Here is a 26,629-nt window from a genome sequence, read left to right as displayed (position 1 = left end):
TGTGTGTGTGTGTGTGTGTGTGTGTATATTATTTTTCTATTAACTGGGACTATCTAAGACTAACAAGACCAACAAATTATAAGACTTTTGATTGTACCACGGGAAACCTGACGGCCTTTCTGAGTCTTAGGATGACATGAGAAACCACAAAGCTCTACTAGAAGGCCATGCATTCAAAAAGGCCCTGGAGAGAAATGCAGAGGCTAGTGCAGATCTCAGGGTTGCACTTAACATCCCTGTGGTCAGGGACAAGTTGCTTCACTGCTCTTCCATTTCCTCATTTGCAATCATGGAAGAAGGATTTTACTCATTGAATTATTTTGAGTATTAAAGAAAACATGTATTATTCTCCAGATGTTAAGACATTATGGGATGGGCACGGTGGCTCACACCTGTCATCCTGGCACTTTAGGAGGTGGAGGAAGGAGGATCACTTGAGCTCAGGAGTTCAAGACTAGCTTGAGCAACACAGTGAGACCTCGTCTTCACTATAAATAAATAAATAAATAAAATACGCTGGGCGTGGTGGTGTAACTGCCCAATGAATTCTTCTTGCCCACTGCCCAGATGGAGCCAATTTATCAAGGCAGGGGAATTGCAGTGGAGAGTTTAATTCACACAGAGCTGGCTGAATGAAAAACTGGAGTTTTTTTTTTTTTTTCTCAAATCAGTGTCCTAGAGCATTTGGGGGCTACGGTTTTTAAAAGGTAGTTTGAGGAAAGGGATTGGGGTGACTAGGTAATGAGTGCTTGCTGCTGGTTGGTTGGGAATGCAATCACAGGGGTGTGGGAAATGGTCCTTCCGGGCACTGAGTCACTTCCGGATGGGGCCACAGGAGCAGTTGGTGGATCCACATGGAGCCATCCGTATTAGACATGCAAAAAAACCTGAAAAGACATCTCAAAAGGCCAATCATTGGTTCTACAGTAGTGATGTTATCTGCAGGAGTAATTGGGGGAAGTTGCATATTTTGTGACCTTCAGAATAATGGCTGGCAATCATTTACATCTATACCCTAGGAGAATTCAGGATCCTCTATCCTCCTAGCCTGGTGCTCTCTCATTAGTATTATAAAGGCAGTTGAGTTTGGGGAAGGGCTACTATCGTTTAAACTATAAACTAAATGTCTCCCAAAGTTATCTTGGCCTAAGCCCAGGAATAATTAAGGGCAGCCAGAAGGCCAAAGACAGGGTGGGGGATGGTGGTGAGGGGGCTTGGCAAGATCAGATCTTTCCCATTGCCATCATTTTCTCACTGATATGCTTTTTGTAATGGTGGTTTCAGTGGTGTGTGTCTGTAATTCCAGCTAGGAGGCTGAGGCAGGAGGATTGCTAGAACCTGGAAGATCAAGGCTGCAGGGAGCTATGATCACACCACTGTACTCCAGCCTGGGCTGGTTTGTCTCACAAACAAACAAACAAACAAACAAACAAAAAACATATTATGAAGTTACAGTGATTAAAATAGTTCCTAGAGAAACAAATGAAGAGCTGCGTGCAGTGGCTCACGTGTGTTATCCCAGTACGTTGGGAGACCAAGGTGGGCGGATCACTTGAGGTCAGGAACTTAAGACCAGCCTGGCCAACATGGTGAAACCCCACCTCTACTGTCAGAAATACCAAAATTGTTAGAAATAGATAATCAGTGCCACGAAGAAAAGTCAGCACAGAGACAAAAGATATCTCAGCAAGGCCATCTTTACTTTCTGCAGAAAGGCTGCTCAATTGCAGATGGAAAAATGGCGAGAGCACCCTTGAACAAAGGAAAAGCAGACATATTTATTCCTTACGCATTTGGGTCATCCTTACTGCTGTATTCTGCATCCATTGGTTGGAGCAGGACATCACAATCTTAAACTGACACCCGATTTGCTAATATCCTAAAACTTTCCTAAATAGGTAAGTGCAGGGAAGAACAAAGAAGTTGCTTACGAAAGGTTTAAGGAAGCAATAACATTTCCAAATAAGGAAGGAGCATAGGCTGTGAGCTGTAACGTGCCTGTGAGCATGTCCAACAGTTACATAGGATAGGGCTTAACACACGGTTATTAGTACAAAGCCAGGAGGCTTGAAGAAAGTTAGTCTTTAAATGAAACTATTATTTCTAACACTTATGATTTATTCTTTAATAAGAAGGAAAACTTTGAAGAGGAAACTTTTTATTTTCTACATCTACTAAAAATGCAAAAATTAGCCAGGCATGGTGGCAGATACCTCTAATCCCAGCTGCTACGGAGGCTAAGACAGGAGAATCGCTTGAACCTGGGGCAGAGGTTGCAGTGAGCTGAGATTGAGCCACTGCACTCCAACCCGGGTGATAGAGCAAGACTCTGTCTCAAAAAAAAAAAAAAAAAAAAAAGAAAAGAAAAGAAACAAATGGAGAGATTGTTAGCAGAGACAAATCCATACGGGTTTGCAGCAACCACATTTCTTGCCTCCTCAGAGGAAAGAACTCATCCAAGGGGCATAAGGCAGAGTGAGAGACTGAGGCAAGTTTTAGAGCAGGAAGGAAAGGAAGTACACTTGAAGAGGGCCAAGTAGGTGACTTGAGAGATCCAAGTGCACCATTTGAGCTTTGACTTGGGGTCTTATACATGCACCGTGGCCTGCCAGCACTTAGGAGGGGCCACATGCGCAGTGTGTTTACTGCAGTTGTGTGCATGGTCATGTGGGGCATTCTTCCCTTACCAGTCGAACATTCCTAGAGGAAGGTCATATACCAGTTAAACTCCAGCATTTTGCCTCTTGGTGTGCATGCTTGAGCCCACTCGCCCAACTCCTGAGATCTTAATGTGAAGCTGCCGATCACCAGCTTCAGGTGTTTCTAGCCATTGGGAGACTGCCTTTTCCTGGCACCAGTTGTGACCAATGACTATTTCAGCAAGATGGTCACCTGATATTCCTGGAGTGGTTGTGGTGGGGCCGGGAGGTGGTTTGGGGGAGGTGCTCTCCTGCCCTGCTCATGTCTGCCAAATCACCTACTCTAACAAAATGAGTTAAACAAAATAGAGTCCAAAAATAGATTAAAACAAGTGAGAATGAAGTTTATGATACAAGTGGCATTTCAGTGTAGTGAGAAATAAGACACATTTTTAGGGGTTTTTTTTTTTCTTTTTTTTTTTTTTTTTTTTTTTGAGACAGGGTCTGGCTCTGTCACCCAGGCTGGAGTGCAGTTGCCTGTCAAGCTCACTGCAGCCTCGACCTCCCAGGCTCAAGGAAACCTCTCACCTCAGCCTCCTAATGATACAGGAGCTAGAAATAAATTATTTAGGCATTTAGTCAGGGTAAGAGAGTCCTTGGCAAAGTTTCCCTTTTAATAAAAAGCAGTCCCCAAATCATTTCTTTTCAAACAAAGAGCAGCCTGTAAAATAAAGCTGCAGACATAGATAAGCAAGTGAATGCTGGCTGCTGCGCCAATAGGAAAAGGCTGCCTGGAGGCCAGGCACGTTCAACATGGAGGCTCCATCTTCCCTTTTCTTTGTCCCTACATATGCAGTAAAAAAGCAGGCAACATGGCACTGGACAGGTAGAGACCCCACTTACATAATAAAAGATTAGGGTGGGATGGCCAGCTTCTTTGCACTGTGCAAACAGCACACCTGGTCCGACCAATCTCTTGTGCCATATGTAAATCAGACACCACCTCCTCAAGCTCCTCTATAAATCCCCATGTGTCCCACCACCAAACAGGATGACCCACTCAGGAGTCCCTCTCTCTCTGCAGGAGAGACAGCTATTCTCTTTCTTTTGCCTATTAAACCTCTGCTCTTAAACTGATTCCTGCGTATGTCTGCATCCTCTATTTCCTTGGTGTAAGGCAATGAACCTCAGGTATTACCCCAGATAAGCAACACCACCTCACTAATAGCTGGGACTACAGGTGCGTGCCACCACACCCAGGTAATTTTTTAAAGTTTTGGTAAAGACCAAGTCTCACTACGTTGATGAGGCCAGTCTTGAACTCCTGCGCTCAAGCAATCCTCCTGCCTTGGCCTCCCAATGTGCTGGGATTACAGGCATGAGCCACCGCACCCAGCCAAGACAGATTTTTAAATAAATGTCTGGAATAATAAGCTAGTCTGCTGGGGAAAAGAAATAGTGCTGAATCCCTTCCTCATTCCTCATACAAAAGGAAATTTCAAATGAATCATTACACCTTAAAAAGTACAAAGGGGTCATTCCTCTACAAACCATAAATTCTCATCCAATGGGTTTTATTTAACCCTATATATTGTGACTTACTTTCCAATCTGACCCTGGTATAATGTGACAAAGAAGAAAATTAAAATATTTTAACCCAAAACGTGTATTTGCCATATTTTGAAATGGCCCTGCAAAGCTGTCCTTTATGGGGGAAAATTTGTATCTGTAAAGAATCTCTATTAACAAAGCTAGATCTTTTTCTTCCAGGCCCTCCCAATTCTGAAGAGATTAACTAAGAGTCTAGCACTTTTTAAACATCTGAATAGGAAACATCTATCATCTAAACATCTATCATCTCTAAGGGCAGCCACTATAAGACTTCAAAAGAACCTTGGTCTCCACAATCTTTTATTTTAACCTGAACATTTCCTTTCTATCATCGCAGGTCTTTAGACAAATTCAACCAATTTTCAACCAGAAAATGTTTCAATTTACCTGTAGCCTGAATGCCCCTGCTTTCAGTTGTCTTGTCTTTCTGGACCAAACCAATGTATTTCTTAAATGTATTTGATTGATGATGAATACATTTGACATCAATCAAATGTTTGATTTGATCATCGATCAAAGAGTCTGACTCTTCATCGACACTCTGAAGTTAATATGAAGTCAAGCAGCTTCAGGTTTTGCAGCTTCATGAAAAGAGCAGCTTTTGTTCTTAGTGATTTCAAGTCAGAAGGGTTGGAAAAAAATTGGAATGTTAGTTTGGAGAGTCATAACCAGATATTGGAGGAAACTAGAATTGGGGATCCAGTCCAGTTTGCAGGTAAATAACAAAACTTCAAAGACAATGAACAGAACTAGAATCTAATCATGGGTGTGTTTGAAATGCCTGTTCCCTGGTGCCGTAAAGAAATAGTACTTGAACATAAATTTAATTTACTCAGCAAGGCCATTTTTATACTTTCTGCAGAAAGGGTTCACTCGCCAGCAGTTTTGCCACAAGAATACACCAAACAAAGGAGACAGAGTGATTTACAACCTGCTGCATTCACCCTACTGCTGTGCCCGGTTTCCACTGGCTGCAACAGGACCTCACATTCTGTATTCTAGCAACTTACAACTTTTTAAAAGAGGCAAAGGCAGAGGAGAACAAAGGAAGGAGGAAGTAACGTGGAATGCTGAGAAAGGTAAAAACACCTTCAAATAAGGAAGAGGAACAGGCTATGACCAATGCTTGCTTGGACCAGTATAAGCATGCCAGGGCAAATATTTAGGCTAAATTGTGGGAGCTAAGAACATAAAGTACATTGATTTCTTTATTACAATTAGCAGATATTTAAGAACAGGTCTTTGAATAAATTTTGCTTCTGAGAGAAGTTACTATTTATTCCTAATTAGACGGGGAGGAAAGTCTTTGAAGAGGAACCTCTACTTTACTTTTTACAGATGCATGATAGTTTTTTTACTAAAACAATATTTCTCTCTTTCACCCCCATTTCTTCCAAAGATAGTCACAGTAAAGACTAATTTGCAAAATCAGTCTAGTCTCATTATACTTGCCCTGATTAAGTGCAACAAGAGTAGTGATTAATCATGTAGGCTCTTGGCCACTGCCCCGTCTGGGAAGTGAGGATCACCTCTGCCCAGCCACCTACCGTCTGGGAAGTGAGGATCACCTCTGCCCGGCCACCTACCGTCTGGGAAGTGAGGATCACCTCTGCCCGGCCGCCCACCGCCCACCGTCGGCAATGTGAGGAGCGCCTCTGCCTAGCTGCCAACCATTCGGGACATGAGGAGCGCCTCTGCCCAGCTGCCAACCATCTGGGAAGTAAGGAGTGCCTTTGCCCAGCTGCCCACAGTCTGGGAAGTGAGGAGCGCCCCTGCCTGGCTGCCCACCGTCTGGGAAGTGATGAGGGCCTCTGCCCAGCCGCTGCCCCATCTGAGAAGTGAGGAGCGCCTCTGCCTGGCCACCACCCTGTCTGGGAAGTGAGGAGCGCTTCTGCCCAGCCACCCAACTGACTGGGAAGTTAGGAGCGCCTCTGCCTGGCCAACTCATCTGGGAAGTGATGAGGGCCTCTGCCCGGCTGCCGTCCCATTTGGGATGTCAGGAGCGCCACTGCCCAGCTGCCCACCATCTGGGAAGTGAGGAGCGCCACTGCCCAGCCGCCCAACTGTCTGGGAAATAAGGAGCGCCTCTGCCCGGCCACCCCGTCTGGGAAGTGAAGTGCCCCTCTGCCCGGCTGCCCACCGTCTGGGATATGAGGAGTACCCCTGCCCAGCTGCTGCCCCCTCTGGGATATGAGGAGTACCTCTGTCTAGCTGCTGCCCTGTCTGGCAAGTGAAGAGCGCCACTGCCCTGCTGCCACCACGTCTGGGAAGTGAGGAGTGCCTCTGTCTGGCTGCTGTGCAACCTTCCAAGTGTGAAGTGACAGTCTTGTGTGTGATCTTTTCTGTCTTCCCCAAGTTTGCATTTTTGACATTAAAGTTTACTTTTTAATTAAAAAAAAAAAAAGGCTCTTTTTAAGTCTGCTTTGCTGGAACTTTTAATAAGGAATCTCAGGTCAGACTTTCCTAGTCTCTCAAGAATACAAAGAGAACTTGTCTGGCTTGTTTCAACTTTGCCTGCAATATCTATAGACTTTGATGAATTATTCTTTTCTTGATGTCCCCAATATACCTGAGGTCTGCCAGGAAGTGACCTTTCTTATTCATCTGTAAGGCAACCACTTAAAGAAACCACATAAGCAAAGCACGAGGTTGGCTTTTTGGCTCCATAAAGTCAACCTTAGTTCCTTAAAACTGTCTGATCATATCTGATTATATGTTCATTTTCATATTTGATATTCCAGTCAACATCTTAGCAATATAATCAAGGTTTTCAATTGTGTCCCTGTTATAAGGAGACTAGATTCTTACTGAATTTATGAAAATAACTATATAGTGCCAAGCACGGTGGATCACACCTGTAATCCCAGCACTTTGGGAGGCCGAGGTGGGTGGATCACGAGTTCAGGAGTTCAAGACCAGCCTGGCCAACATAGTGAAACCCCATCTCTACTAAAAATGCAAAAAAATTAGCCGGGCATGGTGGCAGGCACCTGTAATCCCAGGTACTCGGGAGGCTGAGGCAGGAGAATCGCTTGAACCCCAGAGGGGGAAGTTGCAGTGAGCTGAGATTGCACCATTGCACTCCAGCCTGGGTGACAAGTGTGAAACTCCATCTCAAAAAAAAAAAAAAAAAAAAAAGAAAAGAAAAGAAAAAGAAAGTAACTATATAGTCATGAAAATAAGAATAGCTAGTAAGAGTTTCTGAATTCTACAGGGATCAGGTAGAGAAAAAAGGATAAATGTTTTAATTCTGTTTACGAAGGTATAATTTACCCAATTGCTGTAAATTTTAGTTAGCTTAAGAAAAAAGAGAAAAACCATTAAAGACCCAGAAATGTCCTAAAACAAGAAGTCCTAAGAATTACAACCATCAGTCGGGCACGGTGTCTCATGCCTGTAATCCCAGCACTTTGGGAGGCTGAGGCAGGTGGATCACCTGAGGTGAGGAGTTTGAGACCAGCCTGGCCAACATAGTGAAACCCCGTCTCTACCAAAAATACAAAAAATTAGTTGTGGGTATGGCAGGCACCTATAATCCCAGCTACTCGGGAGGCTGAGGCAGGAGAATCACTTGAACCCAAGAGGCGGAGGTGGCAGTGAGCCAGTCATCTAGTCCAATGTAATTAATTCTTGTTCTGCTTGATCTTTGGTTAGCAATTTCATGAATGAGTCAGTTTTTCCATTAGTGTTCAGGAAGTTCAACGGTATGATCTTAAAGTCATCAGGAATGTGTACTTGAGTTTTCTCCATGAATTTCCTTAAATACAAATGCACTTTCTTGAGGTTTCTGGGCCTACCAGGAAGTGACTTTTCTTACTCATTAGCACAGTAGCCATGCAAAGAAACCACATAAGCATGGTGGTTCATATTACAGTTGTTTGCAAAAGCTTTTAGGAATGCATCAAAATAAAACAATTAACTGTCTGTGGATGACAAAATACTTTAAATGGCCATGGTTAAAGGATGACAATTCATTGTAATACAATTGAGAAAAAAATTCAGTTACTTCTGTCACATACATTTTAAGATAATAACTAGAATTATAACTGACACCATTATATCAGGACCCATCAGATCTCTAGGAACTTCACGCAATTTCTGGAACACATTATAACATAAATACATACAAATATAATATAAAGAAGGTTTAGCATCACTTCTTTTTTAACAATGCTTCCCATGTAATTTAACATACCAAATTAATTTAACAAGTTTGTTTTTATAAGAAGAAAGACAAGGCTGGGTACGGTGGCTCACGCCTGTAATCTCAGCACTTTGGGAGGCTGAGGCAGGCAGATTACGAGGTCAACCAATTGAGACCATCTTGGCCAACATGGTGAAACCCCATCTCTACTAAAAATACAAAGATTAGCTGGTTGTGGTGGTGCATGCCTGTAGGCCCAGCTACTCGGGATGCTGAGGCAGGAGAATCTCTTGAACCCAGAGGCAGAGGTTACAGTGAGCCAAGATTACGCCACTGCACTCCAGCCTGGCAACAGAGTGAGACTCCATCTCAAAAAAAATAAAAAAGAAGGAAGACAAGTCCTTTGTGACTTTTTAGGGGTCTTCAGGAAAATTCCAAAGTTAGTTCAAGGTCAAAGACTTCATGTAGAGTTTGATTTTGCAAAGTTGTCAAAAACGCCAAAAGATGGCTGGGCTCAGTGACTCATGCCTATAATCCCAGCACTTTGGGAAGCCAAGGCAGGAGGATCACCTGAGCCCAGGAGTTCGAGATCAGACTGGGCAACATAGGAGGAGACCTCATCTCTAAACAAAGTTTTTAAAGGACAGATTTTTTTAAAAAAGGCAAAAGACTAAAGTTTTTGATTAAATAGGATCACAGGTCACTGTAAAACATTACTCAGTTATCCATTTAACCAAAGCACTGGAAAATTTCAGAGGTAATCACAGAAATGTATATAGATTTTGTTTTTTTTAACTTAGCTCTTTTAATAGAGAAGACTGAGTCTTCTTAAGTAATCAAAGACCTGATAAAGACAATATGAAACACAGGAAACTATTCTGATAAGACGCATATTTTTTTCCACCTAAGCAAATTCTAGATTTCCTACACAGATTACATAGACGGTAAAGAAAACCCTTCCATAGTATTTTATCAAGAGAAGTCCAATACTCCAATAAAACTTTGTAATTTTAAGAGAGAAGATGAAACTCTAGTTTTGGATTGTACTTTTGATATTAAAGCTCATCTTTGAGATCCTTATAATAAATTGATTCAATTTTAGCCAACTTAATCACACAAGAATCTCTCTCTCTTTCTAACTTTCTAAATCTATTCAGGGTTTTTTTGTTTATTTGTTTGTTTGTTTTGAGACAGTCTTGCTATGTTGCCTCAACTGGTCTCAAACTCCTGGGCTCAAGCAATACTCTTGCCTTGGCCTCTTGAGTAGCTACAACTACAGGCATGTGCCATCATGCCTGGCTCCATTCAGTTTTTGTCTTTCTTTTTTTTTTTTTTTTTGAGATGGAGTCTCGCTCTGTCGCCCAGGCTGGATGGAGTGCAGTGGCGTGATCTCCGCTCACTGCAAGCTCCACCTCCTGGGTTTACGCCATTCTCCTGCTTCAGCCTCCCGAATAGCTAGGACTACAGGCGTCCGCCACCACTCCCAGCTAATTTTTTGTATTTTTAGTACAGACAGGGTTTCACCATGTTAGCCAGGATGGTCTCGATCTCCTGACCTCGTGATCTGCCCACCTTGGCCTCCCAAAGTGCTGGGATTACAGGTGTGAGCCACCGTGCCTGGCCTCAATTTTTGTCTTTCATTCATTCTCCTTTTTCATTCTGAAACTGCCTTTATATAAACTCTAAACATGAATCAAATTACTCTCCTTTTTCTCAACAGAGACACATATTAATGCTTCATTTTTTTTTTTTTTTTTTTTTTTCTGAGATGGAATCTCGCTCTGTTACCCAGGCTAGAGTATAGTGGCACCATCTTGGCTCACTGCAAGCCTCCACCTCCCGGGTTCAAGTGAGTCTCCTGCCTCAGCCTCCTGAGTAGCTGGGACTACAGGCGCATGCCACCACACCCAGCTAATTTTTTATTTTCAGTAGAGACAGGGTTTTATCATATTGGCCAGGTTCGTCTTGAACTCCTGACCTCAGGTGATTTGCCTGCCTCGGCCTCCCAAAGTGCTGGGATTACAGGCTTGAGCCACCACGCCCAACTGCTTCATACTTTATCTTACAGAAATCCCATATCCTATTTTCCTTGCATACAACTTTTGTTCTTTACACCTTCCGGTTTTCACTAGAAACTAAGCAATCATTAAGAAATTAAGCAATCATTAAGAAGTTTCTAGTGTTCACTAGAAATTAAGCAATCATGAACTGTCACACTAGCATTCTGTAGACAGGCAAATTTATGAATATACCGTTTTATAATTTTTAGAGACATATATTTTTTCATAGCAGTTTTTCTTTTTTTCTTTTTTTTTTCGAGATGGAGTTTCACTCTCGTTGCCCAGGCTGGAGTGCAATGACGCAATTTCCGTTCACCGCAACCTCTGCCACTCAGGTTCAAGTGATTCTTGTGCCTCAGCCTCCTGAGCAGCTGGGATTACAGGCATGCGCCATATCTGGCTAATTTTGTATTTTTAGTAGAGACAGAGTTTCTCCAGGTTGGTCAGGCTGGTCTCAAACTCCCGACCTAAGGTGATCTGCTCCCCTTGGCCTCCCAAAGTGCTGGGATTACAGGCATGAGCTACCGTGCCCAGCCTGTAGTGCCCAGCCTGTGTCCACAGTTTTTCAGTGTGGCATGGGACATGTTTACTAACACACTCAAACATCTGGAGTCTCTCGTACTAAGAAGCCAAGAGTAGACAGACATATATTCAGCAATTAATGCTTCAATGTTTTATTATATTTGGAAAATATCCAGGTATGCAGTGAATATTTATCGTTTAATTTAACTTAACTTAGCAAAACCCTGAGTATAAGTTACCAAAGAGATTTGGGAAACTATTTTTAGTAGACATGTTATAAACCAAAATCATTGTTAAAAGCTCATTTATATACTTTTATCCTATTTTTATAACTGCCTGACAGGTTCTTCCTGCCTGCTGCACAAACGAAGAGCACGGCATTGCAGTAAAGTTAAGAGTTTAATTGGCCGGGCTCAGTGGCTCACGCCTGTAATCCTAGTGCTTTGGGAGGCCAAGGTGGGTGGATTGCCTGAGCTCAGGAGCTCGAGACCACCTGAACAAAACGGCGTAACCCTGTCTCTTTGAAAATACAAAAAATTAGCCAGGCATGGTGGCAGGAGTCTGTAATCCCAGCTACTCGGGAGGCCGAGGCAGGAGAATTGCTTGAACCCCAGAGGTGGAGGTTGCAGTGAGCTGAGATTATGCCACTGCACTCCAGCCTGGGCAAGAGAGTAAGACTCCATCTCAAAAAAAAAAAAAAAAAAAAAGAGAGAACTGGAGAGAACATGAGAGAAGGGAAGAGAAACAGGAGCAACAGGAAGGAAGAGGTTGTCGCGGAGCCAGGGTCGGGAGATCTCAAGTTCTCCAAAGAAGCCAATAAAGTCCCGTATTTATTGGCTCAGCAAAACTGCACCAGCCATAGGTAGGTGACAGAGTTGGTTGAGCACATAGACAGCGGGGCTTCAGGAAGGGAGTTTCAGGCGATGGAGACATTCCCATGGGAGCTGCAGGATTAGCTCGACAGAACAGAGACGACTTAAAACAGTAACTCCTACTAGGGTCTGAATATTGGCTTCTAGTCAGGCCAACTTCTGACCATAGAGCTCCTTTAAAAAAAAAAAAAGGCTTTCAAGGCTGGGCGCAGTGGCTCATGCCTATAATCCCAGCACTTTGGGAGGCCGAGTTGGGAGGATCAGGAGGTCAGGAGTTTGAGACCGGCCTGACCAATATGGTGAAACCCCATTTTAAATCCTACTTAAAATACAAAAATTAGCCGGGCGTGATAGCACATGTCTGTAATCCCAGCTACTTGGGAGGCTGAGGCAGGGGAATCACTTGAACCTGGGAGGCGGAGGTTGCAGTGAGCCGAGAGGCACCACTGCACTCCAGCCTGGGTGACAGAGCGAGACTCCGTCTCAAAACAAAAACAAACAAACAAAAAAAACCACACAAAACCTATTATCAAATTCTCCTGGGACAAACACTAAGTATTCCTGGCAATATTGAACTCCTATTTGAATAGTTTTTCTCCTTTTTCTTTTACAGAAAATGTGTACTTAGCAAATGACTGAAGACCAAAGTCATAAGCCTCTTAGGACTTAAAACCAATGAGCCTTTTATGGCTTAACCACAGAAATGAGAGGCCTCTCCAAACAGGATGCAAAGATACAGCCCTTTCCATAGACTAGGGAGCCATTCCCATAGACAGTCAAGGGAAGAAAGTTTTAGATAACACCCCAAGAGCTGGCAATGGTTGGTAGGATATGAGAAAAAGAAAAATGATTTCATCTGGCTAGATGTTATGGCCTACACTGTAATCCCAGCACTTTGGGGGACCGGGGCAGGTGGATCATTTGAGCTCAAGGGTTTGAGACCAGCCTGGGCAACATGGTGAGACGCCGCCTCTGCAAAAAAATACAAATATTAGCTCCATGTGCTGATGTACACCTGTAGTCCCAGTTACTCAGGAGGCTGAGATGGGAGGATTGCTTAAACCTGGGGAGGTCGAGGCTGCAGTGAGCCATGATCACGCCACAGCCCTCCAGCCTGGGTGACAGTGAGACCCTATTCACCTCCCCTTCCAAGAAATATATTTCATTTGAGGAATGCGAGCCCCTTTAAATTATGAGACCCAGAAAGGCATTTAAAATGTAATACCAGTCACGTCCCTCTCCCCCTTGAGTGAAATAATTACCTCTAGCAGCCACTTGCTATGGGGGCTCTAGACTAACTGTCACCAAGTAGCCATAAAATGCCATACACCCTGTAGTTCAACAATGCACAGCCAATCACCAATGTTATTTATAAAAATAACCAAAGTTATTTCTGTAAACCAATGAGAATTCCTGACAAACAACTTTTGTAAATCTCCCTTTCCTGATTTGTTATTTTTTTCCTTTAAAAACTTGAGCCTCTCTTTTGTTGTCTGGAGCAGTCCCCAAGGCAACTTGGAAGTGTGTCCTGGACTGCAGTCTTCAACTTTGTGCTGATGACCTGTCTTTGAACTAGGTTCTGACCATTCAATGATTTTAGGTTGACAGACACTGGTCACAGATGGGATGCAGCCCACGCTTCTCTTTCTGTCTGGTTATATTCCTGGGTGTCCCTGACCTGGTGGTTGGCTGGCCATATTCTGGGGTGTCCCTAGCCTGGCAGTTGGTAGCCAGGACAGGCAGCCTGGATAATCTGGGTGCCCCAGCAGTTGGATAGCCACGCTACGTTTTTAGGACACAAACAGGAAAGCAGTAACTGTCCCTGGGAGTGAAAGGATCAATAACCAATGGTTACCCCAAACCACATTTCACCAGAGTCACTGTCCAAAAAAATTAATTCTTACAAATGATTTCTCCTGCTAATGTGAACTTGAGATAGAAGGCACAAAAGAGAAACTTGTACCTTCCTCCCTTGACTGGTACCACACAGATCCAGAAGTGCTACCTACCATATTATTTTGCTTATCTATTTATGTATTTATTTATTTAATTTTTAATTTTTTTTTTTTTTTTTTTTGAGACAGTCTTGCTCTGTTACCCAGGCTGGAGTACAGTGGCGCAATCTTGGCTCACTGCAAGCTCTGCCTCCTGGCTTCATGCCATTCTCCTGCCTCAGCCTCCTGAGTAACTGGGACTACAGGTGCCCACCACCACACACGGCTGATTTTTTTGAATTTTTAGTAGAGATGGGGTTTCACCTTGTTAGCCAGGATGGTCTCGATCTCCTGACCTCGTGATCTGCCTACCTTGGCCTCCCAAAGTGCTGGGAATACAGGCACGAGCCACCACGCCCGGCCTACTTTTTATTTTTTTGAGACAGGGTCTCATGCTCATTGCTGAGGTTGGAGTGCAGTGGTGTAATCACGGCTCACTGCAGCCTCAATTTCCTGGGCTCAAGTGATCCTCCTGCCTCAGCTTCCCGAGTAGTTGGGACTACAAGTGCACACCACCATGCCCGGTTAATTTTTTGTATTTTTAGTAGAGACGGGGACTTGCCATGTTGACCAGGCTGATCTCAAACTCCTAGACTCAAGTGATCCACCAGCCTCGGCCTCCCAAAGTGCTGAGATTACAGGCAGGAGCCACTACGCCCGGCTAATTTGTTTGTATTTTTAGTAGCGACTGGGTCTTGTCATCTTGCCCAGGCTGGTCCCAAACTCCTGGGCTAAAGTGGTCCACCTCCCTTGGCCTCCCAAAATACTGGGATTACAGGTGTGAGCCACCACACCCGGCCGACGCTACATTCTTACCCGTTGCCAGATTCTGTCACTTTTCCAGGGATCCCAATTGTAGAGCAGGTAGGGTGTACCAGAGATCCCATCTGGGTCACTAAAACTGTAGGGGCAGAACAATAATTTTCTCTATATCCTTTCTGTGTTCCCGGCTGAGACCTCCTGTAACAAAATGGCAGATTAACAAGAGAAAAACAAACGGAAGTTTAACAATATGTATATTTCAAGTATTCATAGGAGATACCCAGAGAAATGAGTAAAATCTAGAAGGGTGACTTAGAATTCGGACTTAAATACCATCTCCAGGTGAAACAAAGCAAGGACGGTTTGGGGGTGGACAGTTATGGGGTGGTGTCCTGAAAAAGCTTGGTAAGCAAAGCTAAGGTTTGTAGTGCAGATTTATGTTGATGTCTTCTCTAATGATTAGAGTTTCTGGTGAATTAGAGCCACACTTCTCTTCCTGGTATAGGGACAGAGAAACCCTTACAAATGGAGATGCGTTTTTCTGTTTGTTTTTTGAGATGCAGTTTCACTTCTGTTGCCCGGGCTGGAATGCAATGGCATGATTTTGGCTCACTGCAAACTCTGCCTCCCGGGTTCAAGCGATTCTCCTGCCTCAGTCTCCCGAGGAACTGGGATTACAGGCGCCCGCCACTATGCCTGGCTAATTTTTTGTATTTTTAGTAGAGATGGGGTTTCACCATGTTGGCCAGGCTGGTTTCGAACTCCTGACCTAAGGTGATCCACCCGCCTTGGCCTCCCAAAGTCCTGGGATTACAGGTGTGAACCACCATGGCCAGCTGGGTTTTTCTGGTATTTAAGTATATATAGAGAATTATATTTTATTTTTAAATTAATTTTATTTTATTTTTATTTTTTTATTTTTATTTTTAATTATACATTTTTATTTTTATTTATACATTTTATTTTTAATTATACATTTTTATAGTATTTTTAATTTTATTTTTAATTATACATTTTTAAATTAATTAGAGATAAAGTCTTGCTGGTCTCAAATTCCTGATTTCAAGTGACCCTCCTACCTCAGCCTCTCCAGTAGCTGGGACTACAGGCATGACACCACACCCAACTAATATTTTGATTTTTTTGTAGAGATGGGGTCTCCCTATATTGCCCAGGCTAGTCTCAAACTCCTGGGCTCAAGTGATCCTCCTGCCTGGGCTTCCCAATGTGCTAGGATTATAGGCATGAGCCGCTATGCCTGGAAAGAGACATTTTTTGTTGTTTCTGAGACTATCAGAAAACAGCAGAGAGATGGTTTCTATAGATGTCAATTTCCCTTACAAAAGGGTAGCTTTTACAATCTTTAATTTAATTTAATTTTTTGAGATGAGTCTCACTCTGTCACCCAGGCTGGAGTGCAGTAGCATGATCTCAGCTCACTGCAGCCTCCGCCTCCCTAGTTCAAGCGACTCTCCTGCCTCAGCCTCCCAAGTAGCTGGGATTACAGGCACCCATCACCATGCCTGGCTAATTTTTGTATTTTTAGTAGAGACAGGGTTTCACCATGTTGGTCAGGCTGGTCTTGAACTCCTGACATCAGGTGATCCACCTGTCTCAGCCTCCCAAAGTGCTGGGACTACAGGTGTGAGCCACCATGCCCGGCCTTAAACTTTTTTTTTTTTTTTTTTTTTTTTGAGATGGAGTTTTACTCTTGTCACCCAAGCTGGAGTGCAATGGCGCCATCTCAGTTTACTGCAACCTCTGCCTCCCAGGTTCAAGTGATTCTCCTGCCTCAGCTTCCCGAGTAGCTGGGATTATAGGTGCCCGCCACAATGCCCAGGCAAAAGGGTCATTTTTACTCTGCTTTCAGAGCTGCTTCTTCAGTTGCTGTTTCTCAGAATAATCCGTATGCCAAAAACGCCTATCTTGAGTGGCATATTCCAGTCTCCTACAGTGATCTGGCCTCCCGGATAGTCACCAGCAGACTCCTGCAGAAAGGAAAAGTTGGGACAGGCAGGTAGGAGGGCCAGGCACGAATGACAAGGGGAAGTGCAGAGAGAGGCGTGAGCCCAGGAGGGACTGGGGTCTGTAGCTGAGTTGCAACACAGCCCAGGGTTTGGTTAAAGTTCACATCTCTGCTGCCTAGTGACCCTTTCCACCATGCTCCCTCCAAACCAGCTTCTTTTTTTCTTCTGTTCTCTCTTCCTCATTCTTTTTTTTTTGAGACAGAGTCTTGCTCTGTCCCCCAGGCTGGAGTGCAGTGGTGTGATCCCGGCTCACTGCAAGCTCCGCTTCCCAGATTCATGCCATTCTTCTGTCTCAGCCTTCCGAGCAGCTGGGACTACAGGCACCTGCCACTACGACCAGCTAATTTTTTGTATTTTTAGTAGAGACTTGGTTTCACCGTGTTAGCCAGGATGGTCTTGATCTCCTGACCTTGCAATCCGCCTGCCTTGGCCTCCCAAAGTGTTGGGATTACAGGCGTGAGCCACCACGCCTAGCCTCTCTTCTTCTTTCTTGGCACAGGCTCTGCAGTCTCAGTGATGAGCGGTCCTTTCGCACCATAGCCCAGCCAGCCTCGTGTTGTTCTGGGGTCACTAAGCCTGGATTTACCCAGTTGGGTCAGTCATTTGGTCACCTCTGGCCTCTGATTCCTCAGACAGGAGAAATCCAGCCCAACCCAGCAGTCTGCCCACACCTTAGAAATTCTCTAGAAAGGATATTAAGAAATTATTACGTCAAAAACCTCAATAACTCTTGTACCAACCTAATAAATCAAAATTGGCCTTTATCTTGACCTGGCAGGGGAGAGGCCATGCTCACGAACGTGGTTCTCCCAGAGTGAGGCTTATCCATTGCACTCCAGATGTGCTGACCCCTGCCACTTCCCCAAATGTAGATCTTTTTATTTATTTATTTGTTTGAGACAGTCTTGCTCTGTTACCCAGGCTCAAGTGCAGTGGCACGATCTTGGCTCACTACAGCCTCTGTCTCCCAAGTTCAAGTGATTCTGCTGCCTGAGCCTCTTGAGTAGTTGTGATTACAGGCACCCGCCACCATGCCTGGCTAATTTTTGTATTTTTAGTAGAGACAAGGTTTTGCCATGTTGCCCAGGCTGGTCTCAAACTCCTGGGCTCAATTGATCCACTTGCCTTGGCCTCCCAAAGTGCTGGGATTACAGGTGTGAGCCACAGTACCCAGGCCAAATGTGGAATCTTGACCCTATATTTGGTGGTAGTGGAGAACAACCTTCACACTAAAAAGTAAACAAACGGAATTGAACCAAGCAGGGTGGCTCCCATCTGAAATTCCAGCACTTTGGGAGGCCAAGGCAGGAGGACTGCTTGAGCCCAGGAGTTCCAGATCAGCCTGGGCAACATAGTGAGACCCTATCTTTTAAAAAGTAGAGCAAATTAGCTGGGAGTGGTGGCGCACACCTGTGGTCCCAGCTACTGGGGAGGCTGAGGTGGGAGCATCACTTGAACCCAGGACTTCAAGGCTGCATGAGCTATGATCATGCCACTGCACTCCAAGATGGATGACAAAGTAGGACCTAGACTCCAAAAAAAACAAAAACAAAAACAAAAACAAACAAACAAAAAAAACGCAAAGGCAGTTAAGAGTTTAGCAAAAGTAGAAGGTCAGAGGCAGAGGTGACTAAAAAACATCCAACTGCCTCAACCACCAGTGCACACTGCCACCTCTGACACCAAGGTCCCGGGGAGAGGGGAGAGGTGAAAGGATAGGGGCCTTGCATTGCAAGGGGAGTGGGGAAGATGTGGAGCTTGGAGCCCATTTCATTTTTTTTTAATTATTATTTTTTGAGACAGAGTTTCACTCTTGTTGCCCAGGCTGGAGTGCAATGGCCTGATCTTGGCTCACCACAACCTCTGCCTCCTGAGTTCAAGTGAGTCTCCTTCCTCAGCCTCCTGAGTAGCTGGGATTACAGGCATGTGCCACTATGCCCGGCAAATTTTCTATTTTTAGTAGAGCCGGGGTTTCTTCATGTTGGTCAGGCTGGTCTCAAACTCCCGACCTCATGTGATCTGCCTGCCTTGGCCTCCCAAAGTGCTGGGATTACAGGCATGAGCTACCACGCCCGGCCCTTTTTTTTCTTTTTTGAGATGGACTCTCGCTCTGTCGCCCAGGCTGGAATGCAGTGGCACAATCAGTACACTGCAACCTCCGCCTCCCGGGTTCAAGTAATTCTCCTGCCTCAGCCTCCCAAGTAGCTGGGATTACAGGTGCCCACCACCACGCCTGGCTAATTTTTTTGTATTTTTTAAAGTAGAGACAGGGTTTCACCATGTTGCCTAGGCTGGTCTTGAACTCCTGACCTCAGGTGATCCGCCAGTCTCGGCCTCCCAAAGTGCAGGGATTATAGGCGTGAGCCACTGCGCCCAGCCAGAGCCCATTTCACTTGAATCACAGAACAAGAATATCAGCCAACTTCTGGGTTACCGCATTAAAAAAGTAACGCATTAATAACTAATATTCAAAGGGGGCTTCACAAGCATCAGGCTCTGCACTTTTATGTATATTATCTCCATGAGGAGTAGGTTTTATTCACCCCTACTTCATGGAAGAGAAAACTGAGGCTCCGTGAGGGTCAATAAACTGCCTGAGTTCACAAAGCCGAGAAAAGACAGAGCCAGGATTGGAACTCACATCTCTCAAGCTCCAAAGACAATGCATAGCCCAAGGCTAAAGAGTGCTGTTTCACTCTTAGTATTGGCCAGTCTTTGTATTGGCCATTTCTCTCATTCATTTGGTAAAATTTTTATTGAGTACCTATGATGTACCAGGTGCTGGGAATGGAGCAGTGAACAATATCTTTGATCCCATGGGTCAAAAGTAGGCGCTCAGAACCAAGGTAAGCCGAAAAGCATACCTGTTGGTTTCTTAGACATCTACATCCAGCCCATATCCTTTGTCTCGGCCACCACAGCCTGAGGTGGCAGCTGCCCTTTCATGACTTCTTCCTCTTTGGTTTGAATTTACTGGAATAAACACATGTGTGTGTAAAAGCAAAGGGAGCTCAAAAAGTGATTTCCTCCTCCAAGCTCTCTTTTCTCCAGAGAGGGTGACTCAGAGCCCCAAATCGTTGCCTTTTCTTGTTTCTGCCTAAGTTTGAGGCACAACAGCCTGGCTGGCCCTGCTCCTCTCAGTTTCTTGATTGGCCCAAGTCCAGTCACAGAGACAGCAGCTGGCCAATTTCCTTCCCTTCCTCTTCTGCAGCCAGAAGGGGAGCCCAAAGGGTCTGCGGTAAGGTTCATTCTCACCCTCGTCTCCACCAGCCCACCCTCATCTCCCACCAAGGTCCCCAGAACAAGGTCCCCAGAACAAAGAGGATGTGACTTCTTCATATCCTCCGACTAAACTAGTTTCTCCAACTTTTCTGGCAGAGGAGTTTTTGTTTGTTGAAGAAGCAAGTCCTGACCTGTAGAGTCCTTTCTCTGCAGGGCTGGGATAAAACAAAATCAGATGGGTCAAGAAAGAGTTGCTGAAATCGCTGAACCAGAACTGACTGTGGGGGCTGGGGTTCTGGGGAAATCCTCCCCATCCTCTGTGGTCTGCCTTACGGCCTCTTATCTTTCAAGCTGTCTTCTTCTATGATTCAGCTCCAGGTTGTGCAGAAAACAATGATTTCTTCACTCGGAGGAGCTCAGTGTTGCTGCGCTTCATTGCCATCAGGTGAGAGAGCAGAGTCTGATCAGTGGATGACATAAAAGACTGAGTAAGAAGACAGTTATCTTTGACTTACTCTGGGAACAAGATTTCATTTTAAATTTAACAGTGCTCAGAAACCTTATCCTTATCACTAGTACTGTCAGAAGCATTTGAACCAGAGCAACTCCATCTTGAATAGGAGCTGGGTAAAATGAGGCTGAGATCTACTGGGCTGCATTCTCAGATGGTTAAGGCATTCTAAGTCACAGGATGAGATAGGAGGTCAGCACAAGATATAGGTCATAAAGACCCTGCAGATAAAACAGGTTTCAGTAAAGAAGCCGGCTTTAACCCACCAAAACCAAGATGGCCACGAGAGTGACCTCTGGTTGTCCTCACTGTTATACTCCCACCAGCGCCATGACAATTTACAAATGCCATGGTAACGTCAGGAAGTTACCCTATACGGTCTAAAAAAGGGAGGCATGAATAATCCACCCCTTGTTTAGCGTATCATCAAGAAATAAACATAAAAATGGGCAACCAGCAGCCCTGGGGGGCTGCTCTGTCTGCGGAGTAGCCGTTCTGTTATTCCTTTACTTTCTTAATAAACTTGCTTTCACTTTACTGACTCACCCTGAATTCTTTCTTGCACCAGATCCAAGAACCCTCTCTTGGGGTCTGGATCAGGACCCCTTTCCTATAACGGTACTGTACTGTGGTACTAATTACTGCAGACCAAATTCGTGTGTGATTTTATATTGCCTGGCCTTTGTCTGTCCTTACTTGATGGCTCTCTGTGGGTCTTAAAAACCCAGTAAGATTCTAAGTGCTTCTGATGAGATCTCATTCCATTGCTTGGATCCCCTGGGTCAGTAATGCCCTGGGCTGAGCTAGGCACTCTGGCTGGTCAGTATTTCTTGATTTCCCTATAGCACAGCTAAATAGCACAGTCAGCCTCAAAGCAGGAAGAAAAAGGGACCTTTTTCTGCTGAATCTGAAAATATCTTTTGTAAACTGTCTGCTCATGTCTCCAGAGGAGGACAGAAACCAGATGCAGGCAGAGATATCTAAACATGTCTTATCTGGATAGAAAATTGAGCTTAAGATAATAAATATCTTGGAATATGATAAAACCCAGAGGCCCCTTCCTGGGCCATGATTAACTGAAGAAAAAAAAGTCTAGTAATACGTGACCCTATCAGAGAGATTTATGTTCTGTTGAAAGCCAAGTTATTTTGAGCTGAGCAAAATGAAGATTCAAATTACAGGAGCGCAGAGTAAACTTTTGGCATATTAGCGGATGTCTCGGTAAGTTTCTCAGGGACAGTGTTTTTCAGAGATGATAGGATTAAAGAGAACTTTTTTATGACATGGTACTGGAAATAGACTCTCCACAGTGCCCAGCACATACAGATGCTGAATAATTTTTTTTTCTTTTTTTTTTTGAGACGGAGTTTCCCTCATCGCCCAGGCTAGAGTGCAATGGCACAATCTCAGCTCACAGTAACCTCTGCTTTCTGGGTTCAAGTGATTCTCCTACCTCAGCCTCCCAAGTAGCTTGGATTATAGGCACGCACCAGCATGCCCAGCTATTTTTTTTTTTTTTTTTTGTATTTTTAGTAGAGATGGGGTTTCACCATGTCAGCCAGGAAGGTCTTGATCTCCTGACCTCATGATCCACCCACCTCGGCCTCCAAAGTGCTGGCATTACAGGCGTAAGCCACTGTGCCCGGCCTAATTTTTGTATTTTTAGTAGAGACGGGGTTTCACTATGTTGGCCAGGCTAGTCTTGAACTCATGACCTCAGGTGATCTGCCTGCCTCGGCCTCCCAAAATGCTGGGATTACAGGGGTGAGTCACTGCACCCGGCCTAATTTTTTTTTTTTTTTCCCGAGATGGAGTCTAGCTCTGTTGCCCATGCTATAGTGCACTGGTGCGATCTCCACTTACTGCAACCTCCAACTCCTGGGTTCGAGCAATTCTTCTGCCTCAGTCTCCCAAGTAGCTGGGATTACAGGCACTCGCCACCATGCCCAGCTAATTTTTGTATTTTTCATAGAGACAGGGTTTCACCATGTTGGCCAGGCTGGTCTCAAATTCCTGACTTCAAGTGATCTGCCTACCTCAGCCTCCCAAAGTGCTGGGATTACAGGCATGAGCCACCTCACCTGGCCAATACATATTTTATTTAAAAAAGTTACTTATTAAGCAAACACTTATATTGCATTTAGACAATGCAGGCACTATTCTACTTGTGTTACAACTATTTACTCATGTTCCTGTTGCTTCCAGCCTTGAGGCTGAGCTTGCCATTTAGCTGGGAGTAATCAAGAAATGCCAGGTCAGGAGCGGTGGCTCACACCTGTAATCCCTGCACTTTGGGAGGCCAAGGTGGGAGGATTGCTTTGAGGCCAGGAGTTTGAGCCAACTCTGAGCAACATAGTGAGACCTCGTCTCAACAAAATAAAATTTAAAAATTAGCTGGTCATGGTGGCGTGTGCCTGTAATCCCAGGTAGTGGGGAGGCTAAGGTGGGAGGACCCCTTGAACCCAGGAGGTCAAGGCTGCAGTGAGCATCCTGCCACTACACTCCAAAGTGGGCGATAGAGAGAGGCCCTGTCAAGAAAGAAAAAATAAAGGAAAGGAAAGGAAAGGAAAGGAAAAAAGAAAGGAAAGAAAAGAAAGAAATTGAGCAGCCGGGAAGGGAAGGGGAGGGGAGGGGAAGGGAAGAGAGGAGAGGGGAGGGGAAGGGAGGAAAGGAAAGGAAAGAAGAAAGGAAGGAGAAAGAAAGAGAAAGAGAAAGAAAGAGAGAAAGGAAGGAAGGAAAGGGAAGGGAAGGAAAGAAAAGAAAAGAAAGAAACTAAGTAGCCAGGACGGGAAGAGAAGGGAAGGGGAGGGGAGGGGAGGGGGGAGGAGGAAGGCAGGCAGGCAGGCATGCATGCAGGAAGGAAAGAAGCAAGGAAAAGAGAGAACGAGAAAGAGAAAGAAAAAGAGAAAGGAGAGGAGAGAAGAGGGGAGGGGAGGAAAGGGAAAGGAAAGAAAGGAAGGAAGAAAGGTAGGGAAGGGAAGGGGAAAGGGAAGGGGAAGGGGAAGGGAGAAAGAAACTAAGTAGCCTGGAAGGGAGGGGAGGGGATGGGAGGGAGGGGAGGGGGAAGGAAGGAAGGAAGGAAGGAAGGAAGGAAGGAAGGAAGGAAGGAAGGAAGGAAGGAAGGAAGGAAGGAAGGAAGGAAGGAAAAGGAAAGGAGAGAGAGAAAGAAAAAGAAAGAGGAGAGGGGAGGGGAGGGGAGGGGAGGGGAGGGGGAGGGGAGGGGAGGGGAGGGGAGGGGGAGGGAAAAGAAACAGAGCAGCCAGCCTGCCTAGCACAGCCCTGGACACCACTGACCCCTATGTTTGGGTTGAGATCTGTCCCTGAGTTAACTTCAACCCCAGGGCTGTCAGGCACTGCTGCTATCAATACCTCATTTGTCCCTCACAACAACTCTGGGGTGGCCTCCTTTCTATGACTTTCTGTGAGCCCGCCTGTCCCCCTGCTATTACAGTGAAGCAGATGAAACTGCTGATCTTTGTCACTGATGTTTTGGCTGTTTTCAATTTCCAAAAAATGACAATTAAATGCAATTCAACCTAATACTGCCTAAATTTTAAAAGAGGAAATAGATGCTCAGAGTGTTTAACAAACCAGCCCCAGTGCCTCAGAGGTAGTCAACAGCAGTATCTGAATTCAAAATCCAGTTTGCCTCCCTCTGAACTTAACATGCTACTTTTAACCACCCATTTAGAACCCGGGAACCAGTTGCTAGAGTTTGAGTATCAGTTCATCTACGTAGCAGCCCTGTGCCTTGGAAATAATAATAATGCAGACCAGGTGCGGTGGCTCACACCTGTAATTCCAACACTTTGGGAGGTCCAGGCGGCTGGATCCCTTGAGCCCAGGAGTTCGAGACTAGCCTGGGCAACTCAGTGAGTGAGACCCCCGCCACCAGGTATGGCGGCCATGCACCTGTAGTCAGGAGAATCATTTGAGCACAAGAGTTGGAGGCTGCAGTGAGCTGTGATCACACCACTGCACTCCAGCCTGGGTGACAGAGCGAAATAATAATAATAATAATAATAATAATAATAATAATAATAATGCAGTATTGTCCAATTTACAGGGTTGCCCTGAGGATTGAGTAAGGAAATCTAAGTTCAGAGATTTAGAACAGAGCCCTGCACTGTGTAAGCACTCTATAGATGTGAGCTATTATTATCATCTTCAGGTTCCTTTGGTAGTTTTTTCCTGCTTGAATAAAATATAGCAACACACACACACACCTCCTTTGTCCACTAATGTAATGCCACAAAACGGAGGAACTCAGCAGGGAGGACATTCTGACTCCAAGCAGAAGGAGATGAATGATGAACCTTAGGCTGTGCGCCTCGCGGTTTCCTCCTGTCACTGGGGGTGGGGCTGCAGTTTGGCTTCACACTTCTAGGTCTTTTCTTGTTTTTAAGGGGGCGGGGGCTGTCACCTCTGAGGAGTCAGCTGTGATTGATCCTTCTCCACACCCAGCCAAGCACCCCCCACAGACAGGGGAGCGCCCGCAGTAGGGCGGGCGGCAAGGGCAGTTATAGCCAACAGTCCCTAAATCATCCCAGCAGGGGCGCGGGAAATTCCACCGAGGTGAAAGCCTAGGCGGCCGGGTGAGGAAATCCCCATGCCCGGGCCCAGAAACGGCTCCAGGTGGAAGTCACTTGTCTAAAGAGAACAGGGCGTAACGGGGGTCATTTCAGGGCTGTTCTTTTAAATCGGTGAGCACAGTCTGTCCACTTTCCCTCAGTTTATTCTAGAGGCCACACGCCACCCCCGCCCCCGGGAAGTCGCCCGGTTGCGGGTCCCGGGACAGGCCCACCTGGCCCGCGGCGCTCGCAGCATCCGGACCTGGTCAGCCTCGCGCCCCTCGCGGCCACTTTAAGAGCGGCCGCGGCCCACGTGCTCAGTGATGTCAGAGCAGGAAGTGTTTGAGGAAGTCGCGCCGCGCTGCCCGCGTTAAGATTCCCGCATTTTAATGTTTTCAGAGGGGTATCAGAGCCCAGGGTCCGGCCGCCCCAGACCCGCCTCCCCCGCCCCGGGGAGCCCTCCCCCTGCCCCGCGTCCCTGCCGACAGGTGAGTCCCCCTCGCGGGTGCGGCCCGGGTGCCACCTGCAGGCCCCGCCGCTCCGCTGCCTGCAAGGCCCAGAAGACCCCTCTGTGCCGCTGGAAAGTCGCAGCTTGCGGACTGGGGAGCGTTTCACTCGTGCGGATTGGAGTTCGGGAAGCCAGGAGAAACAGCCCTGGCTGGGATGGCTTCTTGGGGGTGGGTGGCTTTGAGGGAAACCTGCGATTTATGGGAACGTTGTAAAGAAACACGTGACCGAGGGGACGCTCAGAAGTAGGTTCTGTCCCTGCCACCTCGGGCAGAAGGCGGGCAGGCCCGGGCGCCCCTGGTGGAGTCCGCCGGGGATCCCCTCGCTGGGGCAGGGGCGTGGACATCGCCTCCCTCGGTGACTTTCTTCCCTGCCTGATGCCACAGCAACCGGATGGGGGAGGGTGAGAGGGACAAAAGTTTGCCACAAAGTTTGGACAAACCAAACACATTAGTTTCTTTACAAAGTAAAAAACCAGTTGTATTTTTCTTCTCTCCCATTCGAGAGCAGTGGTATCTCTTGCCTTCTCCATCTCTTTGAACTCCATTTTTTTTTCTTAATCCTAACCTTTTTTCCCCATCCCAAATTGCTTACAGAGTTAGCACGACATCAGTATGAGCTGGTCACCTTCCCTGACAACCCAGACATGTGGGGCCTGGGAAATGAAAGAGCGCCTTGGGACAGGGGGATTTGGAAATGTCATCCGATGGCACAATCAGGTAGGCCCTCTGTGCAGCTTGGGGAGGGGCGGGAAGCCAGGCTCCCTCCTCACTGCCTCCACTTTCTCTGATCCTACTGGGCCAAGGGCTCACCTTTGGCTTTGGTCATCTTGGGACAGTGAATAGGGGACTGGGAAGAGGGCTTCAGGACTTCTGAGCTGACTCCAGGTTAGTGGTCTCCAAGCTTTATTGACTATGTCACCTAAATAAACAGTAAAATAAAGATAAGCTCTTAGTCTGTATTTTATATATATATATGGTTACAGTAGAATATCATGTACTAATATATACTGATATATGTTATAAAACATACAGAAATAGGAAAATTTAAAGGATGAGGATAATTAAATAGTTTAAAATATTTTAATTCCTTGATGCCAGGAGTTCAAGAACAGCCTGGGCAACATAGCAAGACCTCGTCTCTACAAAAAAGTTTTAAAAATTAGGCAGCCAGCTGGGCGTGGTGGC

At 45.6% G+C, this 26,629-nt stretch overlaps 2 protein-coding genes, 1 long non-coding RNA gene and 1 pseudogene across 6 annotated transcripts in view; 2 read left to right on the top strand and 2 right to left on the bottom strand.

The window, feature by feature from the left end:
* Positions 1-26,629, top strand: part of POLB (DNA polymerase beta) — a 679,334-nt gene that overhangs the window by 550,405 nt on the left and 102,300 nt on the right. The gene's annotated exons all lie outside the window — the stretch shown is intronic.
* Positions 5,730-6,453, bottom strand: LOC126960703 (uncharacterized; annotated as a pseudogene).
* Positions 6,660-24,902, bottom strand: LOC126960797 (uncharacterized). Its single transcript, XR_007728111.1, has 3 exons — positions 24,591-24,902; positions 14,659-14,802; positions 6,660-6,854 (listed from the first exon to the last, which is right to left on the bottom strand). It is a non-coding gene; the product is annotated as an uncharacterized LOC126960797 (long non-coding RNA).
* IKBKB (inhibitor of nuclear factor kappa B kinase subunit beta) overlaps positions 25,244-26,629 on the top strand; it is a 58,167-nt gene continuing 56,781 nt past the window's right edge. For all 4 annotated transcript variants that reach the window (XM_050800385.1, XM_050800383.1, XM_050800384.1 and 1 more), the window contains exons 1-2: positions 25,244-25,423; positions 26,039-26,161. In XM_050800385.1, coding sequence (XP_050656342.1) covers positions 26,139-26,161 — 23 coding nt within the window. In that variant the 5' untranslated portion in view covers positions 25,244-25,423; positions 26,039-26,138. The remainder of the gene's footprint in view (positions 25,424-26,038; positions 26,162-26,629) is intronic.

Source organism: Macaca thibetana, chromosome 8 (genome assembly GCF_024542745.1).
Source record: "Macaca thibetana thibetana isolate TM-01 chromosome 8, ASM2454274v1, whole genome shotgun sequence".
In the NCBI taxonomy this organism is placed as follows: Eukaryota; Metazoa; Chordata; class Mammalia; order Primates; family Cercopithecidae; genus Macaca; species Macaca thibetana.
The sequence above is the reverse complement of the archived record's forward strand: the minus strand, read 5'-3'. Positions and strand labels throughout refer to the sequence as shown.